This window comes from Malaclemys terrapin, chromosome 3 (assembly GCF_027887155.1).
Source record: "Malaclemys terrapin pileata isolate rMalTer1 chromosome 3, rMalTer1.hap1, whole genome shotgun sequence".
Lineage (NCBI taxonomy): Eukaryota > Metazoa > Chordata > Testudines > Emydidae > Malaclemys > Malaclemys terrapin.
Window position 1 is genome coordinate 133,768,613 of NC_071507.1, and position 22,502 is coordinate 133,791,114.

Sequence of the window (22,502 nt, forward strand, 5' to 3'; positions counted from 1 at the left end):
CTGCTGACGGGGCAGGGCTCGGGCTGTCTGCCCTGCAATCGGGTCCCACCTGCTGCCTCCAATGCCCAGGGTCCTCTGACCACCATTAGTGACATTTTTCTGGTGAACCCCCTGAAAGGTTCTGGGAACCCCCAGGGGTTCGTGAACCCTGCTTTGGGAACCACTGCTCTGGATAATCGTTAGTCCTGCCATGAGTGCAGAGGACTGGACTAGATGACCTCTCGAGGTAGGGTGAGCTCGATATCGGGGACAGCTCACCGCACGCACCTGAAGTCCTGGGGCTGCCGGCACTTCCTGGTGGGGCAGCTCCTGGCGCCTGCCCGCCGGCAGGAGCCTGCAGTGCAGCCCCTAGGCACACAGGCGGAGGGGGTCTCCACGTGCTGCACCGGCTCCCTCCTGCCCAATCAGAGCTGCGGGGCAGGGCTTGCAGGTGCCAGCAGCGGGCAGAGAGCCCTCCGCCCCAACCCTAGGAGCCAGAGGGACCTGCTGGATGTTTCCTGGGAAGCACCGCCATGACTCTGCACCTTGCCCCCCAGCAGGTCCCTCTGGCTCTTAGGGTCAGGGTGGGGAGTAGGGGGCTCTCTGTGCACTGCCTGCTCCTGCAAGCCCTGCTCCATGGTTCCGGCAGCTCCCATTGGTGCTTTTCCCGGCCATTGGGAACCATGGAGCTCGTGCTTGTGGCGGGCGTAGCACATGGAGACCTCTCAGCCGCCCCTGATCCTAGGAGCCAGAGGGACCTGCCATATCCTTCCCAGGAGCAGCCGCCCCAGGTAGGCACTGCTGGGACCCCCCACCCCAAGCAAGTCCCTCTGGCTCTTAGGATGGGGGGGCGTACAGGGCTCTGTGGGCTGCTCCCACCTGCAAGCCCTGCTCCGCGGCTCCGGCAGCTCCCATTGGCACTTTTCCCGGCCAACGGGAGCGACGGAGCTCCCACTTGTGGTGGGCGCATGGAGAGTCTGGAGACCCCCCTTGCCGCTCTGACCTTAGGAGCCAGAGACCTCCCAGCAGGGCTGGTGAGTGTGGCCAGGGAAGGGTGTGATGGTGTGAGTGCCTGGGAGGTGTGTGGCAGGCGCTGAGCAGTGGGGGAGGTTTTTGTGTTTTGGGATGCTAGGCAGTGGGGGAGATCTGTGTGTGTCAGGGCACTGGGGGTCTGTGTGGGGCATTATTTAGTTGTGGTGGTAGGGCTGTGGGGAAGGGCACAGGGAGGGAGGAGAACTCTGTGCGTGGGGTTCTGTGTGGGACGCTGGGCAGCTGTGGCTCTCCCCCCGCGCTCGCTCAATGTGTCCTGATATTTCACTCTTGTGGTCTGGTCACACTATCTCGAGGTCCCTTCCAGTCCTACGATTCCATTCGGATGGCTACAGGGAATATTTTCCTTAGCCCATCTATGTCTGCTCTCAGACATCAGTGGGATACAAAGTGCAGCAGAGAGCAGGGAAAAGCCGCTGTCCCCGGTGCAAGGTGCTGCCCCAGCACGCAGCGCCCCACAGGCACCCCCGAGCCCGCCCAGCTGTGTGCACAAGGGTTCCTGGGGGTACATTTCTGCTCCCGCCCTTCAGCCGCTCCCGCCTTCCCAGCGCACCCGGCCTGGCCCTCGCCAGCAGCCCAGCCGCAGCAGCCTGACCCAGTCGCGCCCCCGGCCAGCCCAGCTCTCGCTTCCCCCGCCCGGCGGCGCGGTGGTTTCCAGGCGGAACCCGCCTGCGCGGGAACTGGCGCGCTCGGCAGTGTGCGCTGCCGGTCGGCGGAGCGAGGACACCACCGGGCTCCTGCCGCCGCCGCCTCCTTCCTCCTCCTGCTGCCGGGTTGAGCGGCGGGGTCGTCGGCAGCGTGACACAAAGCGGTCGGCTCCGGTGTCCTCTTCATGGCAGGGAACTTCTGGCAGAGCTCGCACTAGTGAGTGGCCCCCGCCCGGCCCGGGCTGCCTGGGGAGGAGGGGTGGCGCTGGGGCTCAGTGCTGGGGGGTGATGCGTGCAGGGGCTTGGGCAAGGCTGAGCGCAGCTGTCCGTGTGGCCAGGGTGCATCTGGGAGAGTTGGGCTTGGGCTAGGGGTTGTGGAGACACAACAGTGTGACCTCGGGCTTTTAAATCCAGCCAGACGCTCTTTAACCCGGTCCTTTGCCCAGTCACTTCAGTTTGCTCCTGACTGCCCCCCCCCCTGTTTCCACCGCATTATTTTTTTAAAGTGAAGGCCATAGAAAACTTATTAAACTTGTGTGGAAAGATGTAAGGTGGGGGTAGGGGAGCGCTTTACTCGATTTGGACAATGCCAATAATTTATGAATAATAATTAAAATACCTGTTCGTTCCTCCCCCCCCTCCCCCCCGGGGTTTGACACATCCAAATTGTGGGCCAGAGAATGTGTTCTGGAAGACTGAATTTTTTTTAAACAGACAAAACAAAATTAAAAAATAAGAACATTTTCAAAGTAGTTGAGAAGGAAATCTAGAGCATGAAATTAAGACTGGTGACAGAAGGAAGAATAGTGTGATGGGAGGAAAATATCTTTTAGCAAAATCAGGGATGTGACCATATAAAATAGGGTTCATAAGGGACTTATGATAGATGATTCATTGCTAATTAAAATGACTCAAATGGAAATATTTATAAACAAAAATAAACATGTTTTAGTAGCTAGAGCATATTGGTATCTAAATATTTAAAACAGCTGATCAGTTTCTCTGGCCTAGTAGCAATTTTCATGACACCTGCAGTTTAGCCATTTCCTTTCTCTTCTATTTTGTTCCTTTCTCACTTGGCTACCCTGATTATAATAATGGGGAATGTTCATGTACACACAAACTATTTACCAGTAAATCCCCAACTTTCCATCCCATTCCAGTGTATGTATACATAGGTGAACTTTCCATATTTATACATAGGATAAGCATGCAAAACTCATGATTGGACAAGCTCAAGATGTATGATTATACGTAGGAAGTGGAAGTGGTTCTGTTAGACTCACACAGGTTAAGCATATGTGCAAATATTTGTATGAAGCATTTGAGTAATCCCAATTGAAGTAGTCAGATTAAAAATGTTGACAACTAATTAAAAAAGGTAATTGTAGCATCAGTCAGTGGAAGGCCAATGTTTTAAACATTTTTTTTTAAGCAGTTGTATATTGGGGTTGCAGAAGAAAAGTCACAAATGCTCTAGGAATGGCTGTGTAAATACTCCCTTCATGTCTAATAATAATCTGCACCAAGGAGAAAGAGAGAGAGGAATTGAAAAGCCTTTCCTGGAAGGAAAGGCCCCTTGAACTAAATATGTAAGGTAGCCAAGAAGAACTGATAGAGTATCTCATTATTATACAAGAATGAAGAATGCAGACCAGTCTAGATTTGAGTATACCGAATTTTAAAAAGCATATTTGATAAAAATATAGAATAAAACATATGAATAACTGACAATTTATCAGTTTTATAAACATTTCAGCAACAATATTAAAAGAAATCCTCTTACTTTTTGTGAGTATTTTTCTAAAAGCCTGACTTTAATGACCCTAATGAATATTAATTTCACAAGCGTGCCTCTAGTATTGCAAGACTTTATTAAAGGGAACTGTCACCCTTTTTGGTCCCCAAATGTAATCTGCAATCTAGTTGTGCTAGAGACACTATATAATGTTTGTGCATAGTTTTTAAAAATTGCTTTCCCCCCCGCCTAGTTTACAATGGATTTTGGATAAACAGGATTTGTTGAAGGAACGCCAAAAGGACTTGAAATTTCTGACAGAAGAAGAATATTGGAAACTGCAGATATTCTTTACTAATGGTAAAATGGTTTTATTTTTAGCTTAGCTGTTTAACCCATACTGTATTTACCATGTCTGAATTCACGTTTCAGTTGCTTAGAATATCTCATTAACATCTTATATACATTCTCTCAATCTGTTTAACATGTAACTTTAAGTAATCTTTTATATATTATTCAGATTAGCTGTATTCTTAGTTGTATAAGGGGGTTGTATAAGATAAACTAGCTGCATATGTATTTCTCAGTTATGTTATGAAATTTCAATAGGCTTCCTCCTTATTTTCAGGAGGTTTCTGTAAAGACAAAAGGAGGGAGGGCAAAAAAAAGAAGTAAATTTATATGTAGAGGTTTAAAGGTTAGAATGTGGAGTTATTTAGGGCTTGATCCTGCAAGGTGCTGAACACTCTGGCCCTGACATTTAGGCACCGGAATAGTCCTGCTGGAGCAATGAGATACCTTTAAAAATCTGAGTAATGTAGGTGTTGCTGTACTCAGCACTGCAATGCTTAAGTCTCATTTTTAGAAGTGATTTAGGCCACATCCACGCTGCAGAAAAAAAAAAATGTAGCAGTGAGTCTCAGACCTGAGTCAACCGATTTGGGCTTGTGCTATGGGGCTGACAGTAGCAGTGTCAATGTTCCCGCTCAGGTTGGAGCCCGGGCTCTGAGATCCACCCCTGTCACCAAGTCAGTTGACCCAGGCTCTGAGGCTCGCTGCTGCAGAGTTCCCCTCCCCACGCCCCCCCACTCCCAGCGTTAATGTACCCTAAGTCACTTTTGAAAATGAAACTAGGCTCCTAAATCAGTTAGGCATTGCAATGCTGAGCACAGCAATGTCTAAATAGCTTTAAAAATCTGCGCTTAAGTGCTTTGTGTCATAAGGATCAAAACATTTAAGTATCTTGCAGGACCAAACCCTAAGGGAGAAAAGACTCTTAAACTAGCACTTTGTGCAAAGTGCGATTTAAATACTCTCTCGAAACCATTCTGTAAAGTAGGTGACGTAGTATTTTCTCAGTTGTCTGGGAGGAGAAACCGAGGCAGAAAGGTTAGTAACTTTTTTGAGGACACTTACAGAGTTCACTCTAGTTTGCCATCCCCCACTTCTATGCTCAGATGCATTTCTCTTTGGCATAGCTATTCTTATTTACAATTACCAAGTTTAAAGTACTCTGCAAAATCTGATCACAAATAATTAGGCTGTATTAACACTTATATATAGTACAAAATAACTGAGTGAGTACTCGTGTTTATCTAATGGATTAACTATCCTAAAGTTCCTTGAGGACAAAGTAAAATAATATTCTGATTTTGTAATGCAACAAGATTTAAAAGGATACTGATAAATTAACAATCACATATTTCCTTATTTATGTTACTCAGATTACTTTAGATTTATGAACACTAAAATATTTTAAAAATCTAACTTTTTCCATTGATGTTGCTTTTAGTTCTTCACTCCTCTTGGACAAAGAAAACAGCAGACTAGTTAGTTTAATGTTCTGGTGAAGATTACCAGCTGATTAAATGAATGACACAGTCACTTGTTTTGTTACATACTTTTTAAGTTAGGTTTTTTTAATCAGCTCTTACCATTGTCCAAAGAAGGACGTTTGTGACCACTCTCATCTGTAAGATTGTGGATGTTTACTAGAATTTATGATCCCCTTGGAGTAGACTAGTTTCCTTTTCTGGTTTTCATGCACTAGCACAAAAGCTATGTTTGGGTTACAAGCTATTAAGAAAAATATTTCAACTTTAAACAGAAATGTTTTCATTTTTAAATCAAGTTTTTGAAATGGTTGTGAAAATACTTGTTAGTATTAGATTTTTGTGAAACACTGGAGCTAAACAACCTAATAATTTTATTTAAAATACTTCATTTGAAAGCTTCCATTTGTAAGGTCTCTTTAGGCACTTATCAGTTAACTTTTTTTTTTCCTTTTCTAAATCTCACTTGATTTCTCTCTCTGGTCACAGATGGCCCAGCCATTCCCTCCTGCAGAAAAAACGCATGGGAAGGGAAAATGAACTTGTAAAATTCTGTGTGGTTTACTGTGTGGGTTTTTCTGATGCATCATCCCCAGTGTGAGGACAGCAGCATATAGTCAGATCAGGGGACACAATACTGTAATTGTGCAAATGTCCCAAGATTCATTGGGAAGCTTGTGGATATTGAGGCATTTGTGCAGAGACATTTCATGTTGCAGCTTGGCCCCTTCCCTGGCAGCATTGCTTATTTATGAGTCTTGATGCCATTGGCAGCCTGGCCTTAGCTGTGCAGTATGTGGGCTCTCTCCCTGAAGGGGTGAGGAGGTCACAAGTCAGAGATAAGGACTTAGTCTTGCTTCGAGTAATGTTAACACATGACATAATTTTTTTCTCTGGAAAATCTGCTGGGTGGCCAAGGAATAAGGATATTAAGAGTGACTTTCTCTCAGGTTCATCCCACCTCCAGCCAGCCATGCCCCCAGTAACTTCACATGACTCAACTGGGAGGCGTTTGTGTCCTTGAATGTGGGGAGAGAGCTTCTGTTGTCTGTGGGAGACAGCGGACAATGGTGCATGAGCAAACTAGACAATTACAAGTGCTTATATGGTTCTAATACGGTGTAAGATTCTGGCAATTTTTAATAATTTAAACTGCTTGCTTTCCCCATCTAATATACCACTGTCTGGTTTTTGTTGTACATACTTAAAATATATTATGTGTAAACTAAATGACATAACTTGAGATCTCTGTATAAAAGGCACGATATGGATATGGCATTGCCATGCTCAAACTAACAGCAGAGGGGGAAATACAGGAAAAATAGCATGTAACAAAATTGTAATGTTTCATTCCATCATTCTCTAATCCCACCTCTGCTTTGTATCCCAGACTGATGCATCTAATGTGCTTGGCACCTTTCCTTTGCCTGGGAGGCCAAATGAGTTACCTGCACAGCTGACACCAGGGCTGCTTCTTGGCCAACTGGCAGAGAACACTTGTGATGGAGCAGCTGACTACTTCCTCTGGTCTCCCACCCCCTTTCCCTAGATTAAACATGTCACTTCTCCAACACCTGCTGCCTCTGCCAAATCCAGTGACCATGTTTATGTTGGCAGCTTTATTCAGTTTACAATGTGTTTAAAAGTCATAGGTTTTAATTTAAAACATTTGAATTTAAAACATTTAGACATTTTACCCAGTGGAGGGCTGTGTAGTATGTGGTCAGCTTCCCAAGGGACATGCATAATTTGTACATAATGGAGCAAATAGTCATCCACATCTTTAAGAAAAGGTCCAGGCCACATACACCACTGGCTGCAGCATGCATCCACTGCTATCAAAATGGCCTGCTGAAACATGGTCTCTGTGGAGCCAAACCTCTGAATTAAAAATGATGGCTGTCTGACCACACTTTAGAACGCTTTCAATTCAGTTTCTCCCATGGGCCCCACATAGAGTGCCCAATAAATGGTACCAAATCATATTAAAACGCAACTTAAATATTTTGTTCATTTTTTTTTAAGTCATCCAGGCTTTAGGTGAACATCTTAAATTAAGACAACAAGTTATTGCCACTGCTACAGTCTACTTCAAGAGATTCTATGCCAGGTAGGACTGTTTACTATGATGGTACAAGAATAAAGCGTTTGTTAGGCAGATTTTGATAGCCCTTTAAAAGTGCAATAATAAAATAAAAATACCATTTTTGTTTGTGAATGGTGTAAAACTTTTATGTCGATAATGTTAAACAGTTTTTACTTTTCCAAAGGAAGTGTGATGCTCTCGATAGATTAATCTTTCTACATGTGTAAAATGACATATAATTTTGTTATAACATTTCAGATATTCCCTAAAAAGTATAGATCCAGTATTAATGGCTCCTACGTGTGTGTTTTTGGCATCCAAAGTAGAGGTATGATGTATTATAATTTTCTAATGTAAAAGTATATGATATATCGGGGAGATGAAACATTTAGGGTTCTTAAGGTATTTTTTGTTGTTTCCATGATTTGGGGGTTCAGACCTCTTTTTCTATGGATTTCAATATTGCTTTAGCATCAGAGAGAAAAGACCCAATAGCTGCTATTAAGTAGTACTTCACCTTTCACAATGTTGCCTGAGTTACTGACCTGTCTTCTCAACCCTAAAGGATCTTGGAGACTTTGACAGAGAGTTTAGATGATATTTTAATGTAGTTATTTATATATCTTAAATTGTGCTGCTGTTCCGTAAAATCTCCATTTTTATGTGGTTCAGTTTTGTCTTTTATGTCTAGAAACTGGTTAAAAGTTTACTCCAATTTTCAAATATAACTGATATATACAGTGAAAAACGCAGTGGAATGGGAAGGGATCTTCAAAATTTACCACACTTGCTTTTTTAATTTCAAAAGTGTGCGTAGTTGGATGGCAAAGGATATTGGTAAGGAGGAACAAATCTTTCCAGCTGAAGCTCCCTGACTTGAGTATGGCTAGGGTCAGCAGTGCCTGAGATTTGTTATAATCTAGAGGCTGTCCATGGCCCTGTGTGAAATAAAATGGCCTGAGGTAATTCTTTGATAGGTGTCCGCACCACCAGAAAACATACCTGCAACTGACAGGTTTGTACTGTGTCCATACAAGGGAATTTTACACACACACAAAATCTGCTGATGTTACAACTGGTTCAGCTGAACCCTTGTTAGCACTAGTGGAAGTTTTGGTGTAGATGAAGCTTTGGCAGCATCCTGTGTGTGTGCAATTTCTTTTTATCATTGTGGTAATTTAATCTGCTGAAAATGGCAGACAGAAATAATAGATACACAGTTTTAATTTACACAGTATTGAAAACACTGAGTACCACCAAAGCCTTGTCTATACTTGGACTCCCACTGTGTTAAGAGGGCAGCTGAACTGGTGTTCGCACTGGTGGGAATTTTTCTGTAAAATTACCTGATGTAAATAAGGCCCTGTCTTCTCGGCTAATACTGCCAACAATAATGCATGGAGACTGAGCTACCCTTGAAACATTAGCAGTGGCTTTCTAGAACAGGGTTTCCTCTCAAACAAGATTGAGATATATTGGTAGTGGGATGTTGGAGCTTGCAGTATGACTGCCTATTCTGTATGGGTACTGTAAATAAATTCAGTTTTGGGAATCTGACATTTCTGAGTATTAAATGTTTGTTTCTATTAATTTTTAATGAGACGTGGAGTAATTAAATGAAAAAGTAACCTCTGTCATGGTGTATCTTTACTTAAATAATTAACTCATTCTGATCACCTAAACAGAAATTTCATAGGGAAGAAAATATTTAGTTAAAATACAATGTAAAAAAAAAACCTCTAGGAAGAAAGCCCAATGCTTTTAAACTGATTAAATAGTGTGATCAAATGATATTTCAGCTAGTTCAATACTAACTGGGTCACCTCATTTACCGCTCTTCTTTGCTCAGGAATTTGGTGTGGTCTCAAACACAAGGTTGATTTCTGCTGCTACTTCTGTATGTAAGTGTAAATGATGTATTTGTTATACTATATTAAGGAGGCTATTTTCAGGGGAGAGATGTTCACTTTGTTAAGAAATAGTTTCTTATCAAATCATGAGGGATTTTTAACCTTGCTGCATAAGGGCAATTCATTTACATCATCTGTGCTTTTAGGGGAAAAGACACCCGTTTTAAGTGTGTATGTGGAAGAAAAGGTCCTTTCTGTGTACCATTCTACACTGGTATCAATTCTGGTGGGAACCTATCAGTCAAATCACAACTGAAAATAAGGCGCCATGATGATTATCCTAAATAAAGAAACCCTGAAAATCAGCTCTAGATTTCAATTCAAGCAACGGTGTAAATCAGAACTGTTGGGCCTTATTTGTCCTTTTTATCATGATTAGCTTCCGTAGAACTACTGCTCTGTGTGAGATTTTGTTTTCATTTTAAAAATAAAAGATCTTCAGATTAGAATCCTAAAGTTTGTAGAATCCTATATTTTGACATTTGGAAAAAGACTAAGATTGTATATGATATGATCTTGTAAGTACTGACTTAAGTTAATGGGAAAAATATTTATGTAGAATTCTGTGACTAGAAATACATCAGTACTGCAGTTAGTAGTAGGTTTGCCATTTTACATTAAAATCTTATCAAGAATGCGGATTTGTGTGATAACTTTGTGCATCAATGAGGAAAGCAGATATGTATTGGATAAACATACAGGAGTCTAAATTTGATGTTAGTTTGCAGGAATCTTGCTTTTTTTAGAAATTCCCCTGCATCAGAATCCCATAGAGAAATGTCCTCTGTAGTGCTCTAAAAACAGAATACTCCACTGCACTTGGGAGCACACATTGAGAGTGAGGACAATGCACAGGTGGCTTTTTTTTTTAACATCACTTTTGTATGTGTGTCTTCTGCCTGTGCCTCTGTTAGCAAAGCTTCTTCAGCAGCACAGGTTCAGCTGGTTGGTAGAGGACTTTGGAGAGGAGGGGAAAAAAGAATGAGTGGAAGAAATAGGAGATGCATAAAAGGAAACTAACAAAAAGGAAGACCTGCTAGTTAATTGAGGCAGTTTGGTCCTTTGCACGTTGTGCGGTGGCTAGAAGCACCAAGGAGGCAGTGTACACTTCTCCTTGGGGAGAAGGCACCTTAAATTGATCTCTAGCAACCTCTTCACTCTACCCCTGCAGTTGAGTGCAGGCAGAGCTCAATGGAGAGGTGGCTCCAGCATGCTTTGAAAATCATATCTTTTCCCCACAACTCTTCCAAAAAATTGGGATTCTTTTACCCCGACTTGCCTGAAAAAGTGTGGTGAGGAGACCTTTTCTGCTCAACTTCAGAGTCAATTAAAGAGCCATGATGAAAGGACTGTCCACTGATGGTGAACTGTAGTCTTGCTTCTGTTTGACACAGAACAGTAAAATTGACCTGCAACCGAGTCTATTCCTAAAACTTGGCTTGGTCATGCTATAGTCTCCTCCACTTCTAATGCTGTTTTCCTTTGAGGTAGTAGTATACACAGGGTTCTCTTTTTAAAATTATTATAGAATTGTATTGTTTACATTAGTTTTTGGCTTCTTTGCATTGTATGTTGTTTCTGGTGTAAATTAAAAACAAGTAAATGAAGTTGTAGTAGTTTTCTGAATAAATAGTCCACATAATCATTGAGCAGTTCATTATTGTTTTTAATCTATCGAACAACTCAAAATTAAAATTACTCTCTTAATTTGAAATAACTAAAATTTCCATCTAGTGGCGTGATCCTGCAGACAAAATTCATATAAAAGCATATGGAATATGCATACATACCTAAGGACTTCAGGTTCAATCCTTTAGTTGTTCAGAGGGCTAGATCCTCCTCCCATTGATGTCAATGGTGTAGTGACTTCAGCCAGAATCAAGGCCTAAATTACTCTCTCACAGTATGTTGGCATATTGTGGGGCCATGCGGGTACCCATAGCAGTGCTGCTGACTTGAAGGTATATATTGCCCCCAAATGTGAAATAGTTGTGGGTGAGGACAAAATCACAAAGTTCAGCCACCAGGTTAGCTGTGACATTATCAGGGATACTGTTCCTGACAGCTTGTAGTCACCTTCAGCCCCCAACTAAAACCTCTCCAGCGCATCATCAGAGATCTACAACCTATCCTGAAAGATGATCCTTTACTCTCACAGATCTTGGGAGACAGACCTGTCCTCGCTTACAGACAACCCCCCAACCTAAAGCAAATACTCACCAGCAACCACACATCTCTCACAGTATTACAGGGAACACTGTCTGCTCAGAAAATGTTAAATGTTGTCCATTGTGTCCAGAGGGGGAGCTTCTAAAATAGCTTTAAAAATGCATGATCTGACAGAACTGACAGTCTTTATTCAAATAATACTTCACCTTTCAGGAATTAAACAACTGAGTTATACAATTGAGTTAATTCTCCTTTTCCAAGTAGGATTGTTCTTTATGTGTAGCAGTAGATGGTTAGCGGTCAAATAAGAGGGTTTGAGGCTCTACATACTGATGAACTAATAGAAATAAGTAAAGAAGAATATTTGATTTAATTTTGTCATTATTTTTAATATATCTATCTCTTTTTACTACAGTGAAAACTAGGTTTTCTTATGCCTTTCCGAAGGAGTTTCCTTATAGGATGAATCATGTAAGTATGATATAACTTTAACAAATAAATACATAGACAAGCATGTGTGAGCAGAAATAAATTGTATGTTCTTCTTCGAGTGCTTGCTCATGTCCATTCAACTTAGGTGTGTATGCTTGCCACATGCACCGGTGCTGGAAGTTTTTCCCTCAGCAGTATCCGGATACTGCTGAGGGAAGAACTTCCAGCACCGGTGCATGTGGCAAGCACACACACCTAAGTTGAAAGGGCATGAGCAACACATCTTGAAGAACACCAGTTATGGAAAAGGTAACTGTCTTTTCTTACAGGTGGAACAGCTCTGTATCATTAATAGGGTTCTACCAAATTCAAGGCCATGAAAAGCGCGTCACGGACTGTGAAATCTGGTCTTTTGTGTGCTTTTACCCTCTATTATACAGGTTTCATGGGAAAGACCAGCATTTCTCAAATTGGGGGCATTGCAGGGGGGGTCGCAAGGTTATTTTAGGGAGGTTGTGGTATTGCCACCCTTACTTCTGCACTGCCTTCAGAACTGGGTGGCCAGAGAGTGGCAGTTGTTGACTGGGTGCCCAGCTCTGAAGGCGGCGCCCTCACCCCAGCAGCAGCGCAGAAGTCAGGGTGGCAATACCATACCATGCCACCCTGACTTCTGCTCTGCTGCCTTCAGAGCTGGGTGGCCAGAGAGTGGTGGCTGCTTACTGTGGGCGCAGCTCTGCAGATAGCAGTGCAGAAGTAAGGATGGCACTACCATACCACAACTTCTGCGCTGCTGCTGGTGGTGGCTCTGCCTTCAGAGCTGGGCTCTCACTGAACAGCCACCGCTCTCCAGCTGCCCAGCTCTGAAGGCAGCGCTGCCGCAAGCAGCAATGCAGAAATAGGGGTAGCGGTACCGCAACCCTCCCCCCCCACACAATAACCTTGCCTCCCCCCTCCCCCCCCTTCAACTCCTTTTTGGGTCAGGACCCCAACAATTGCAACACTGTGAAATTTCAGATTTCAATAGCTGAAATCATTAAATTTAAATTTTTTAAAATCCTATGACCGTGAAATTGACCAAAATGGACCATGAATTTGGTAGGACCTTAGTCATTAATTTAGTGACCTGACTTGTGCCATTCTGGCTCTGCATGAATATTTAGCTCCTTTGCCTTTTTATTTAATTCATATAGCTACAACACTGTGACTGTTTTATAAATTTAATACATTGTACTATTTTGTAATAAGAGGCAATTAAATCTCAATTTGGGGCCCAACTGAGCAAAAATTGCACCAGGCAATTCTTTGGAAACAAGTTTTTTTTCAAGTCTTCCATGGAAAAATAAGTCTTCTTCTTTGCTAAACAATTTCTCAGCAATATTAGTTTCACTCTTACTTCAAAGTATTCACAATTAACTTTGGATTGGTTGTAGGGAAATTTTCTTTGGGTAACCCACATCCATGCTTGCAGTTTCTTTATGAAAGAGTTATTTGTTGTATCACCTACTTTCCTTAAATTAGTAGAAAGAAATATTATAAAGGGAATAGAGAAATAAAGTGGGACTGAATAAAATAGCAGTAATTATACAGCAGTTGGTTACCAAGTACACTGCTCCAGGGTAGATCAATTCCAGTTCCTGGAATACTCAGCAGGCCTACACATGGGAACAGTTGGCTCATGTTAAGGGTTTTTTATTTTTGTCCCCGATATTTAATCTGTAGTAAAAATCTGTCCATTTTTCTACAACTCTTATTTAGAGTTAAGAAATTTCCAAGTGTTTTGAAGGCAAGATCTTTGGTAATGCAGCCTCACAATGATGAGGGGATTGGTGCAGATTTTATTAATGTAATATATTTTTTTCAAATTTACTTCCTTTTAGCTTGTACTATTATATTCCCAAAGGCCAAGCATGTCTCCATACACTCTTGGTAACTGTGATATATGATAAGATACTACTAAATTCTAATCTCAATATATTTTTTTCATTTTCATTTGTATGGTTCTCCAAAAGAGCTGGCCAGCCCAATTTTATTAAATTAAATTAAATTAATGGAGATATCCCATCTCCTAGAACTGGAAGGGACCTTGAAAGGTCATCAAGTCCAGCCCCCTGCCTTCACTAGCAGGACCAAGTACTGATTTTGCCCCAGATCCCTAAGTGGCCCCCTTAAGGATTTAATTCTTCTTTAAATCTTGATATAGATCCCTGGGGCAATGCTGTGCTGCTATTTTATTGTCAAACTCAAAGCCACATAAAAGTATAATATTGAACAGCACTGCTATTCTGGTTCTTGTTGATTCAGCATTCAGTTTATAGAATTGTATGATACATCAAGGTGTGGTTACATGGAACCGATACCACAGGAAACTTCAGCATACCCAATCTCTTAATAGATACCTCTGAAATTACTTATTGGTAATGAAATATGTGATTGGAGGCTGGTAATTGAAATTCCTACTTGCCACATAAGTGTATTAGAAATGTTAAATGTCTTCTAGTTTAGTGTAACACAGTTAATGCCATCATTGTAGTTCATAGACTTTCTTAATATACAGGAAAATATTGCTTGCTTTAACTGAACAAATGCAGTCTAGTCCTCTTCTTGTGGTGCTAAACCATCATCCTGAGTCTTGAATATGAGATATCTTGTCTTGATGTCTATAATTTGACAGAATATTTTAGTAACATTTTATACTCTAATATCCTATGCATCTGTCAATATGCCAGATATCCCTTCCATTTCATTTCAGTCTTTGCTGTAACAGTAGAGAAACTAAACCTACAAAGGCGCAAATGCCCTCAACTGTTTTTAACCTCCAATGAAGTTGGGGGCACTCAACCCCTTGAAAGATCCGGCCCCACATGAACAAAGCAGCATAAGTACTGTAAATGAAATAGTCTACAGAACATATTCATATAACAGTTAAATGAAAATACTTACATACATAGCAGTGACAGAAAAAAAACTGTGGAGTGGTTATTAAAATGACGAGACAGTTGACTAACTAAAGATGTTTTCTGTTGAGATATTTCTTAATTGGTTTGTAGTATTTCTATAAAAGAAATTTTGGAATTGGTGAAAGCTCTTGGGAATGATTGGGGTTTCTTGTGCAATTCGTAGTATATGGAAATGCTTATATGTAGAAAAATGTATTGGTCTGGATACTGATTAACCCTTTACTCTCTTTCCTGTTATGAGAAAATTGTTGCTTAATTATATTTTAATTCTTTGCAGATATTAGAATGTGAATTCTATCTTTTAGAATTAATGGTAGGTGTCTTTCTTTCTCTTACTACCACATTAGTTTATTTTTATCTAGCAAGAATGTTCTGGATTCTGCACATACGAAATAATATGTATGGAGCTGCCATTTGTTTTTTCAACCTGAGTTTCATTGTTGAGGTTCTTATTGTCCCCTTTTCTCAATTAACTTGTGTTTTCGAATATATGGAGGTTAGCGACCCCCTGTATTTAGGTTGCCTACCATTTTGCACAGTAAAGATTCTAGTGATCATTTTTGAAAAACTCGAATACAGTACTTCCATTATGTGCAGAAGGACTCTGAAATTTAACAGGCTAAAGACCATAGGGTCAAAAATGGAGATGTATTTTTTGTACCAAGAAATTCTGTTCAGGTTTGGCAGAGAGAAACTTTTGAAAGTCACTATTTTCCTTTCAGCGAAACTTTGGCAGCATGCCAAAATAATAACTGAATGTGAACATTCAAATTCTCACAGTTCAAATCTGAAGATAAATTCATTAATATTTGCGAAGCATTCAGATATTAGAATGATTAGTGCTCTAGAAAATACCACAAGGAAATTAATAATTCTGTATTCATTGCAGGGGTTGGATGGTGTCCTTTTAAGACAGGGCCACACGTTGATAATGAAGATAAAAATAAATTTTGAACATCTGCCTCATTCCCTGAACATTGTCCATCTTGTGCACTGAATGAGGCAGAGGTCCCATGGAACAGTACAATCATGTAGTTAAATATTTAGTGTTCAAATAGTATGTGATCCTGTAACTAGAGACTGTAGTATGATGCAGTGCAGGAGGCCGAATTAAGGTTGCATGGGGAACCTAAAATCTGACATTTCCTAACTTTTAAATGCCTAACTCTACAACCTAAATAATGTTATTTTAACATAGGTTTTTAAATATGTAATTGTATACATTTGTAATGTTGCCACTACCTGTATCCAGTACTATAAAGCACTTAAATGTACCAAATACAGGTGTGCAGTTCTTGGAATTGCCCAAATACTAAATAATTTATTTAGTGTCTACATCTTCAGAGCATCACACCAATATTTAGTTAACTTGACTCTTTGTTAGGGTTGTTGTTGGGATTATCTTAATTTTTATAGTGGAGGAAGTGAAACGGAGGCAGGGAGGTTAAGTGACTTGTCCCAGGCTGCAGAGGGAGTCATCTCAGATAACTAGACTACACTTCACATAACTAGTACCAGAAAGAGGAGCCTTTTTAAATGCATGATAAGGATATAAAACATAAATTAATTTTTGTAAATATGGAAGAACAAATAGTTGAAGGTACTGCAGCAACAAAATGTCCCAAATTCCCTGTATTTGACTTTCGGTGTTTTTGTAAAAGGAGTAATATTTCTTTTGTTGAGAAAGAGGTGTTTTGAATATCGGTGTCCTGTGCTGTGCTTAGGAACAGTCTCTGATCTTGATAATTAATCAGACATCAATTGCAACTGACTTTATTTACAGAAAGTTACTTTTTGTGACAATTAACATTTCCCCCCTGAAACAATGTACAGGTAATATTTGATTTCAGCTTTGTGTGTAGCGCACATTCACTGACACAGCCCTCCAGGGTTGTATACCTAGAACTAACTATTGTTGGGAGGTGAGGGTGGGGTCTTTGTTCTTCCTTGTACACTCCAACCTTAAGAGTAAGGAAGAAAATTCAGAGCTGTGTAGACTTCTAAAACCAGTGTCAGTTATTCTGGCAAGCTTCTCATGTATGGTATTATTTAGTGACAGACTGTTTTCTGGCAGCATTTTGAATTTTCAGTTGGGAATTACGGGTTTGTAGGCAAATAAGGTTTCAGTGTGCTGCAGATGTGGCACTTTGCCTCTCTAAGGGAAAAGAAAAGGACATTGACAGACTGGCAATCAGTCTATATAATGGTATTTTAGGAGAGTGCTTCCCTCATTATCCCAGAATTAGGGTGTCATGATGCTAAAATAAATGAAACTGAAAGGGAAAATAAAGGAAAAAAAACGATTGTTAAATCAATATTTATAATGCAAACTGATGACAGTGTATTCTCTATTATAATTATAATTTGATTTTTTTTTAAACTTGTTTGTAGGATTGCTGTTTGATAGTGTATCATCCTTATAGACCTTTGCTCCAATATGTGCAGGATATGGGCCAAGAAGACATGCTGCTACCCCTCGCATGGTAATGAAGACAAAGGTTAATACTAGTGCATCCTTTCAGTAGGAAAGCTAACTTGAAAAAATAAAAAACTTCAGAGATGGTCAAGTACAAGTTGGTTTGGCCAGGTCTAAACACAAAGTGGCAGCAATTTATTGATGTAAATGTGTCTACATAGGGGCTGACAATGGTGTAACTATTCTGTTTTTAAACTGATTTTAAACTTGTGTGTAGACCAGAACTAGTAGCACAGTGCCTGCCCTGCTAAATAATGAACATTGACTAGAGATGCTCTTTCCCTGCTAATGTGAGAGCTTTTTGTTGTACCTTGTCATAGTAGAACATCAGAAGTAGTATACAGTTGATCTGTTCTTTTAGATCAGTGATTTTCAAACTTTTTAGGCTGCGTACCCCTTTCCAAATAATGTCGTCTACACAAAGTGCCCCCATCTGAGATACATACATAGAATCTGCCTATGTGTGGGTGGGTGGGTCAAGGGCAGAAATCTGGAATGGCACTCCATTTAGCAATAGCTTCTAGAGTATTTCCAACTGAGGTGTGTGCACCCCCCTCCCACACACACAGAGGCCTGGAGGAACATTCAGGGGGGTGAGTAATGACGCCAGGTGGCTTGGGCCAGCCCTGTGGGGTGGTGCTCAGGGAGGGAATGCCACCTCCACCCCTGCCTCACCTCAGCAGGCCACCCACCTGTCTGGGTTGGGGGGGGGGGGGGATGCACCTAAAAATGGTAACTCAAAAGCGGGGCTCAACTCCTTGCAACCTCCCCCTGCCCCAGACACGCTGGGTGGCCCGCTGAGATGAGTCAAGGGTGGAGGTGGCACTCCCTCCTCAAGCCCATCCATGAGGCGCTGGCCCAAGTCGCCTGGTGTTGCCACTCGCCCTCCCCGAGAACTTTCCTCAGTGTCCCCCATTAGGGGTACGATCCCCATAGTTTGAAAACTTCCGTATTAAATAAAAGGCATTGTGCACCATTACAGGATTTTTCTCGCATACCCCCTGATGAGAGCTTGCGTACCCCTAGAGATATGCATACCCCAGTTTGAAAACCACTGTTTGTTAATCTAAAGCTTTGTTTTTAAAATAAAAATATGCAATAAAAAATTTAGCCTATGCCACTCTGGACTGTCTAGTAGAAGCCAAGAGCTCCTGAATTATAACTTAAACTCAGACATGGACTCCCTCTGTAGCTTTTTTGCCCTTGTTTCCTCCTCCATAAAATGAGGATTATAATACTTCACAGGAGAGCTGTGAGGATTGGTTGATAACAATTTTATGATGAATCTTCAAAACACTTTGCAAAGCAACATTTTATTAGGAAGCAAAATATACTTCTAAGTAGTGCTTAGAAGCAAACTATTACTATGGTCACCTGGGAATGAATCAAAAGATTCAAGATGAGAAGTGTGTGTACATGGATATAGATATTCATGATTTCCCCCACCTTTATTTCTGAGTGCCTTAATGTAAAAAAAAAAAAAAAAAAAAAAAAAAAAAAGTCCTCCTAACTTTTAAAATAAAAACGGATGGTAACTTCTGAAGTAAAATGAGAATAAAGGTGAACAACAGGGTGTTTATCTACTACTTTTGTTTGCACAGGAGGATAGTGAATGACACATATAGAACTGATCTTTGTCTACTGTACCCTCCCTTCATGATAGCCCTAGGTAGGTAACAAGTTCAACTATTTCACTGTATCTGAATGGTTTCATCTTGCATAGTGTTCCATGAATGGGCATTTCTTAGCAAATCCACTGTATTAAAGAATGTTGATTTGTTACCCCCACCATCTCCTTCAATTAGCACATCAGATGTTATTGACCGTGCAGTCATATGGCTTGAAACTCTAGCAAGAAACCGGAATGCTTGATTCCTAGCTTAATCCTTGAAAACTATGACTTGGAAGTGTTGTAGAATAGACAGTGGTAAAGGGAGGCAGAAACACTCAGAATTATAAAGAAGGAAATAATAGTAGAAAACGTATTCTGAAAATTATTTTCATTTACAAACATCTGTTCTTGTTACAATAAACAAACTAATCTTTGTTCAGTAGACATGTCTCTACACTTATTTTACTTTGCAGCTTGCCTACATGTGGCCTGTGTTGTCCAGCAGAAGGATGCAAGGCAGTGGTTTGCTGAGTTGTCTGTTGATATGGAGAAGGTATTTTTTTTTTCTTTCTTCATACATACTGACCAGAAAGATATGTCACTAATATTATAAATTGATATTTTGCATGCCTATCATTTAGATCAGGGATCGGTAAAATTTGGCACATGGCCCGCCAGGGTAAGCCCCTGGCGGGCCGGGCTGGTATGTTTACCTGCCGCGTTCGCAGGTTCGGTCGATCGCGGCTCCCACTGGCTGCGGTTTGCTGCTCCAGGCCAATGGGGGCTGTGGGAAGTGGCGGCCAGCACATCCCTCTGCCTGCGCCGCTTCCCGCAGCCCCCATTGGCCTGAAGCGGCAAACCATGGGGGAGGAGGAGGATGCTACTGCCTATCCTGGTTACCAGCTGCTAAATAGCCTTAAAAGAAGCTAAAAATACATTCCTAGTACTATTTTTCCATGTAACAGGTGGGATGTTCAGTTTTTGATGGGGAGAAAAAAACGTGGTTTGCGTAATTCTGAATGGGAGGCAAAGTGGCCCAAGAGAGACTGTTTGCAGTATCATAGAAATGCAGGGCTGGAAGGGATCTCGAAACATCAAGTCCTGCCCTCTATGCCTGAGGCAGGACCAAGTGAATCTAGACCATCTCTGACAAGTGTTATGATGTAATTTACCTTAAGGAAAAGCTTTAGAACCCCTGAGCTAGACCAAGATGCTCTCAACTATCTGTGGAAATAGTTAAGATTGCTAAATTGTTGAGACTGATGTGAAAGCCACTCTGATATAGAGAAAGCATCATACTAACATTTTTGGTTGGTTGGTGGCTACACATTTGTATAGGTAGTGATGAACACAGAACCACTACAGTATCTGATCTCAAATCTCTCTTTCTAATTAGATTTTGGAAATAATCAGGGTCATTCTAAAACTGTACGAACAGTGGAAGAACTTTGATGAGAGGAAAGAAATGGCTACTATTCTTAGTAAGATGCCTAAACCGAAACCACCTCCAAACAGGTACTATAATGTTTTTAATTTTCTTTTTTCATACCACTTCATATATTGTACAAATGTCTTAAACTAGACACTTCCTCTTAAAACACAAGCGAATATTTCATTGGGGCATAGTAAATATGTTTACAGTGCAGATCTTTCCATGGTAGACTCATTCCTATTTATTAGTTTGGGAGCCACGAAGAAGAGTTGCTTCTGGTTGATAAGAGAGTAGTTTCTAACATTTTTTTAATGTTAGATGTTCTCATTAAATTTATTTAAAAACAGTGAATTTTTAATTTAAAAAAATTTGCTCGTGTAGGTACTGTGATTGGGTGTTGTATAAATTGACAATCTGCACATGCAAATCAAAACTAAGGTGCAAATATGTGAGCTTAATTATGGTAACTGCAGAGGTAAATTGGATGCGCAGTTGGACATGGTGTTTTTGCATGTGCAGTTTTGAAAATCAGGTCCTTCAAGTGCTGGTTGTTTTGCATGCTTTCTAGTGGAATTAATTTATGTAGACCTAGTTATCAAAACAGTGAGTTTTTAATTGCATAGAGTTGAGAGAGGCAAAAAAAAAAATGCTCTGAATTTTGTCTAAAGATTCTTCATTTCAAGAGGCTTTTAGTGCTTCATCTTCTAGTGCACAATAGTTCTTCCTTTCTTAAAAGCTAGCAATGTAACTAATATACATTTTGTATCTGAAATATGTATTTCTCCCTCCAAACAGTGAAGGAGAACAGGGTCCAAATGGAAGTCAGAATTCCAGCTATAACCAGTCTTAAGACATTCCAAAGAACTTTATTATGGACCACTTTGGATCAAGACATACTGGGAACTTAATTGTGTTCATGAAATGGACAGAAGGTTTTAATAATGTCTTTGACAAAGAACTTGAAGAATAAATGGCTTGTTTCTATCAAGCATGTTGAAAGCTTTTTCTTTAAAACTGCATGAACCCCTGTAACACTGGAACAACCGTATTAGCAAGATTTCTCAATGTAAGGCATTCAAAAGTTTTGAACAGAGCTTCAAAAGATTCACACATCCACTTCAGTATTAACAGCTGAATACTGTTTTGTTTGTTTGCTTTCAGAAAAATGTAGATTGTCATTAAAGTGAAGATTATTTTTTAAACTACAGTAACGAAGCTTGTTGATTGTAACCATATTAATAACCCTGTGTCTTTTATCATTGTTTGTTACTGAAGGAGGACAGTGTATAAATCTTGTCGTTTACCTAGTTTGTTTTATAGCTAAGAAATATTATTAAAAAAAAAACACAACACAACTAATCTTGCAGCAACAAAGGCTGCAAAAACCTGTAAAAAATGTTGAGTTTCAATGAAAACAGTGCAGGAAAGAAATTAAGTTCCTCTTCTGGACTGAAGTGATGCTGTTTTACTCAGTACATGTAGCTTGGATATTTTTCCACAAAACCTAGTAGCCCAGCTTACCAGAAAAGTGCAATATGTATAGTGGACATTTGAAAAGAACCTCAATTTTCTTCACCCTTTCACATATTAGGAATTTAAAAAAGTTTATAAATTATTTGCAAGTACTATACTGTGCAATCCTCAAATGTTTTAGAAGCACATAGCAATATTATCCAGATATGATTATCTTTTTTTATTGTGGATTTTTTTTTGGTACAAAAAGTTATATACTGTTAGTCTGCCTTCATGTTATGAATTTGATATTTTGTAGACGTTTACTGAAAGGAACAAGTTTCATCTTGGCTGTTTTAAAATGTGTCTAAGAGTAGCTTTTAAGAATTACTGCAATGGGATTCTTTTGTTACCTACTTCCTGGACAAAACGAGTTTCCTTCAACCCACCGGTTGTAGCCTACATTCCTGAGTCATGCAGAACCTCCCACACAAGTCAGGATTTGGCCCTGAAGATTTTAATGTTTTGTCCCCCTTGCCTAACACCTTGTGTACTATTTAATTCTCAACTGAAAATGCTGATTTGCTCACAAATAAAAGCTGAATGATAAAAACTGAAGTCCAATAGCTTTTGTCCAATCTAATTTTTTTCCAAAGCATAGTAACACATTACACAGGTCTAAAATATAGACAATAAGTGCTTGAAAAACCTAGCCCGATGGACCTTATTA

The 22,502-nt window shown here is 40.4% G+C and overlaps 1 protein-coding gene across 1 annotated transcript; it reads left to right on the plus strand.

Moving 5' to 3' along the window:
- The first annotated feature begins 1,744 nt into the window (after positions 1–1,744).
- On the plus strand, positions 1,745–22,390 carry CCNC (cyclin C). The gene is made up of 12 exons (XM_054022136.1): positions 1,745–1,893; positions 3,668–3,774; positions 7,272–7,356; positions 7,591–7,660; positions 9,182–9,233; positions 11,827–11,882; positions 15,078–15,113; positions 17,192–17,283; positions 18,878–18,945; positions 19,362–19,441; positions 20,285–20,403; positions 21,116–22,390. The coding sequence occupies exons 1-12, from the start codon at positions 1,862–1,864 to the stop codon at positions 21,168–21,170; spliced, it is 852 nt and encodes a 283-aa protein (XP_053878111.1). The 5' UTR covers positions 1,745–1,861; the 3' UTR covers positions 21,171–22,390.
- The last annotated feature ends 112 nt before the right edge of the window (positions 22,391–22,502 follow it).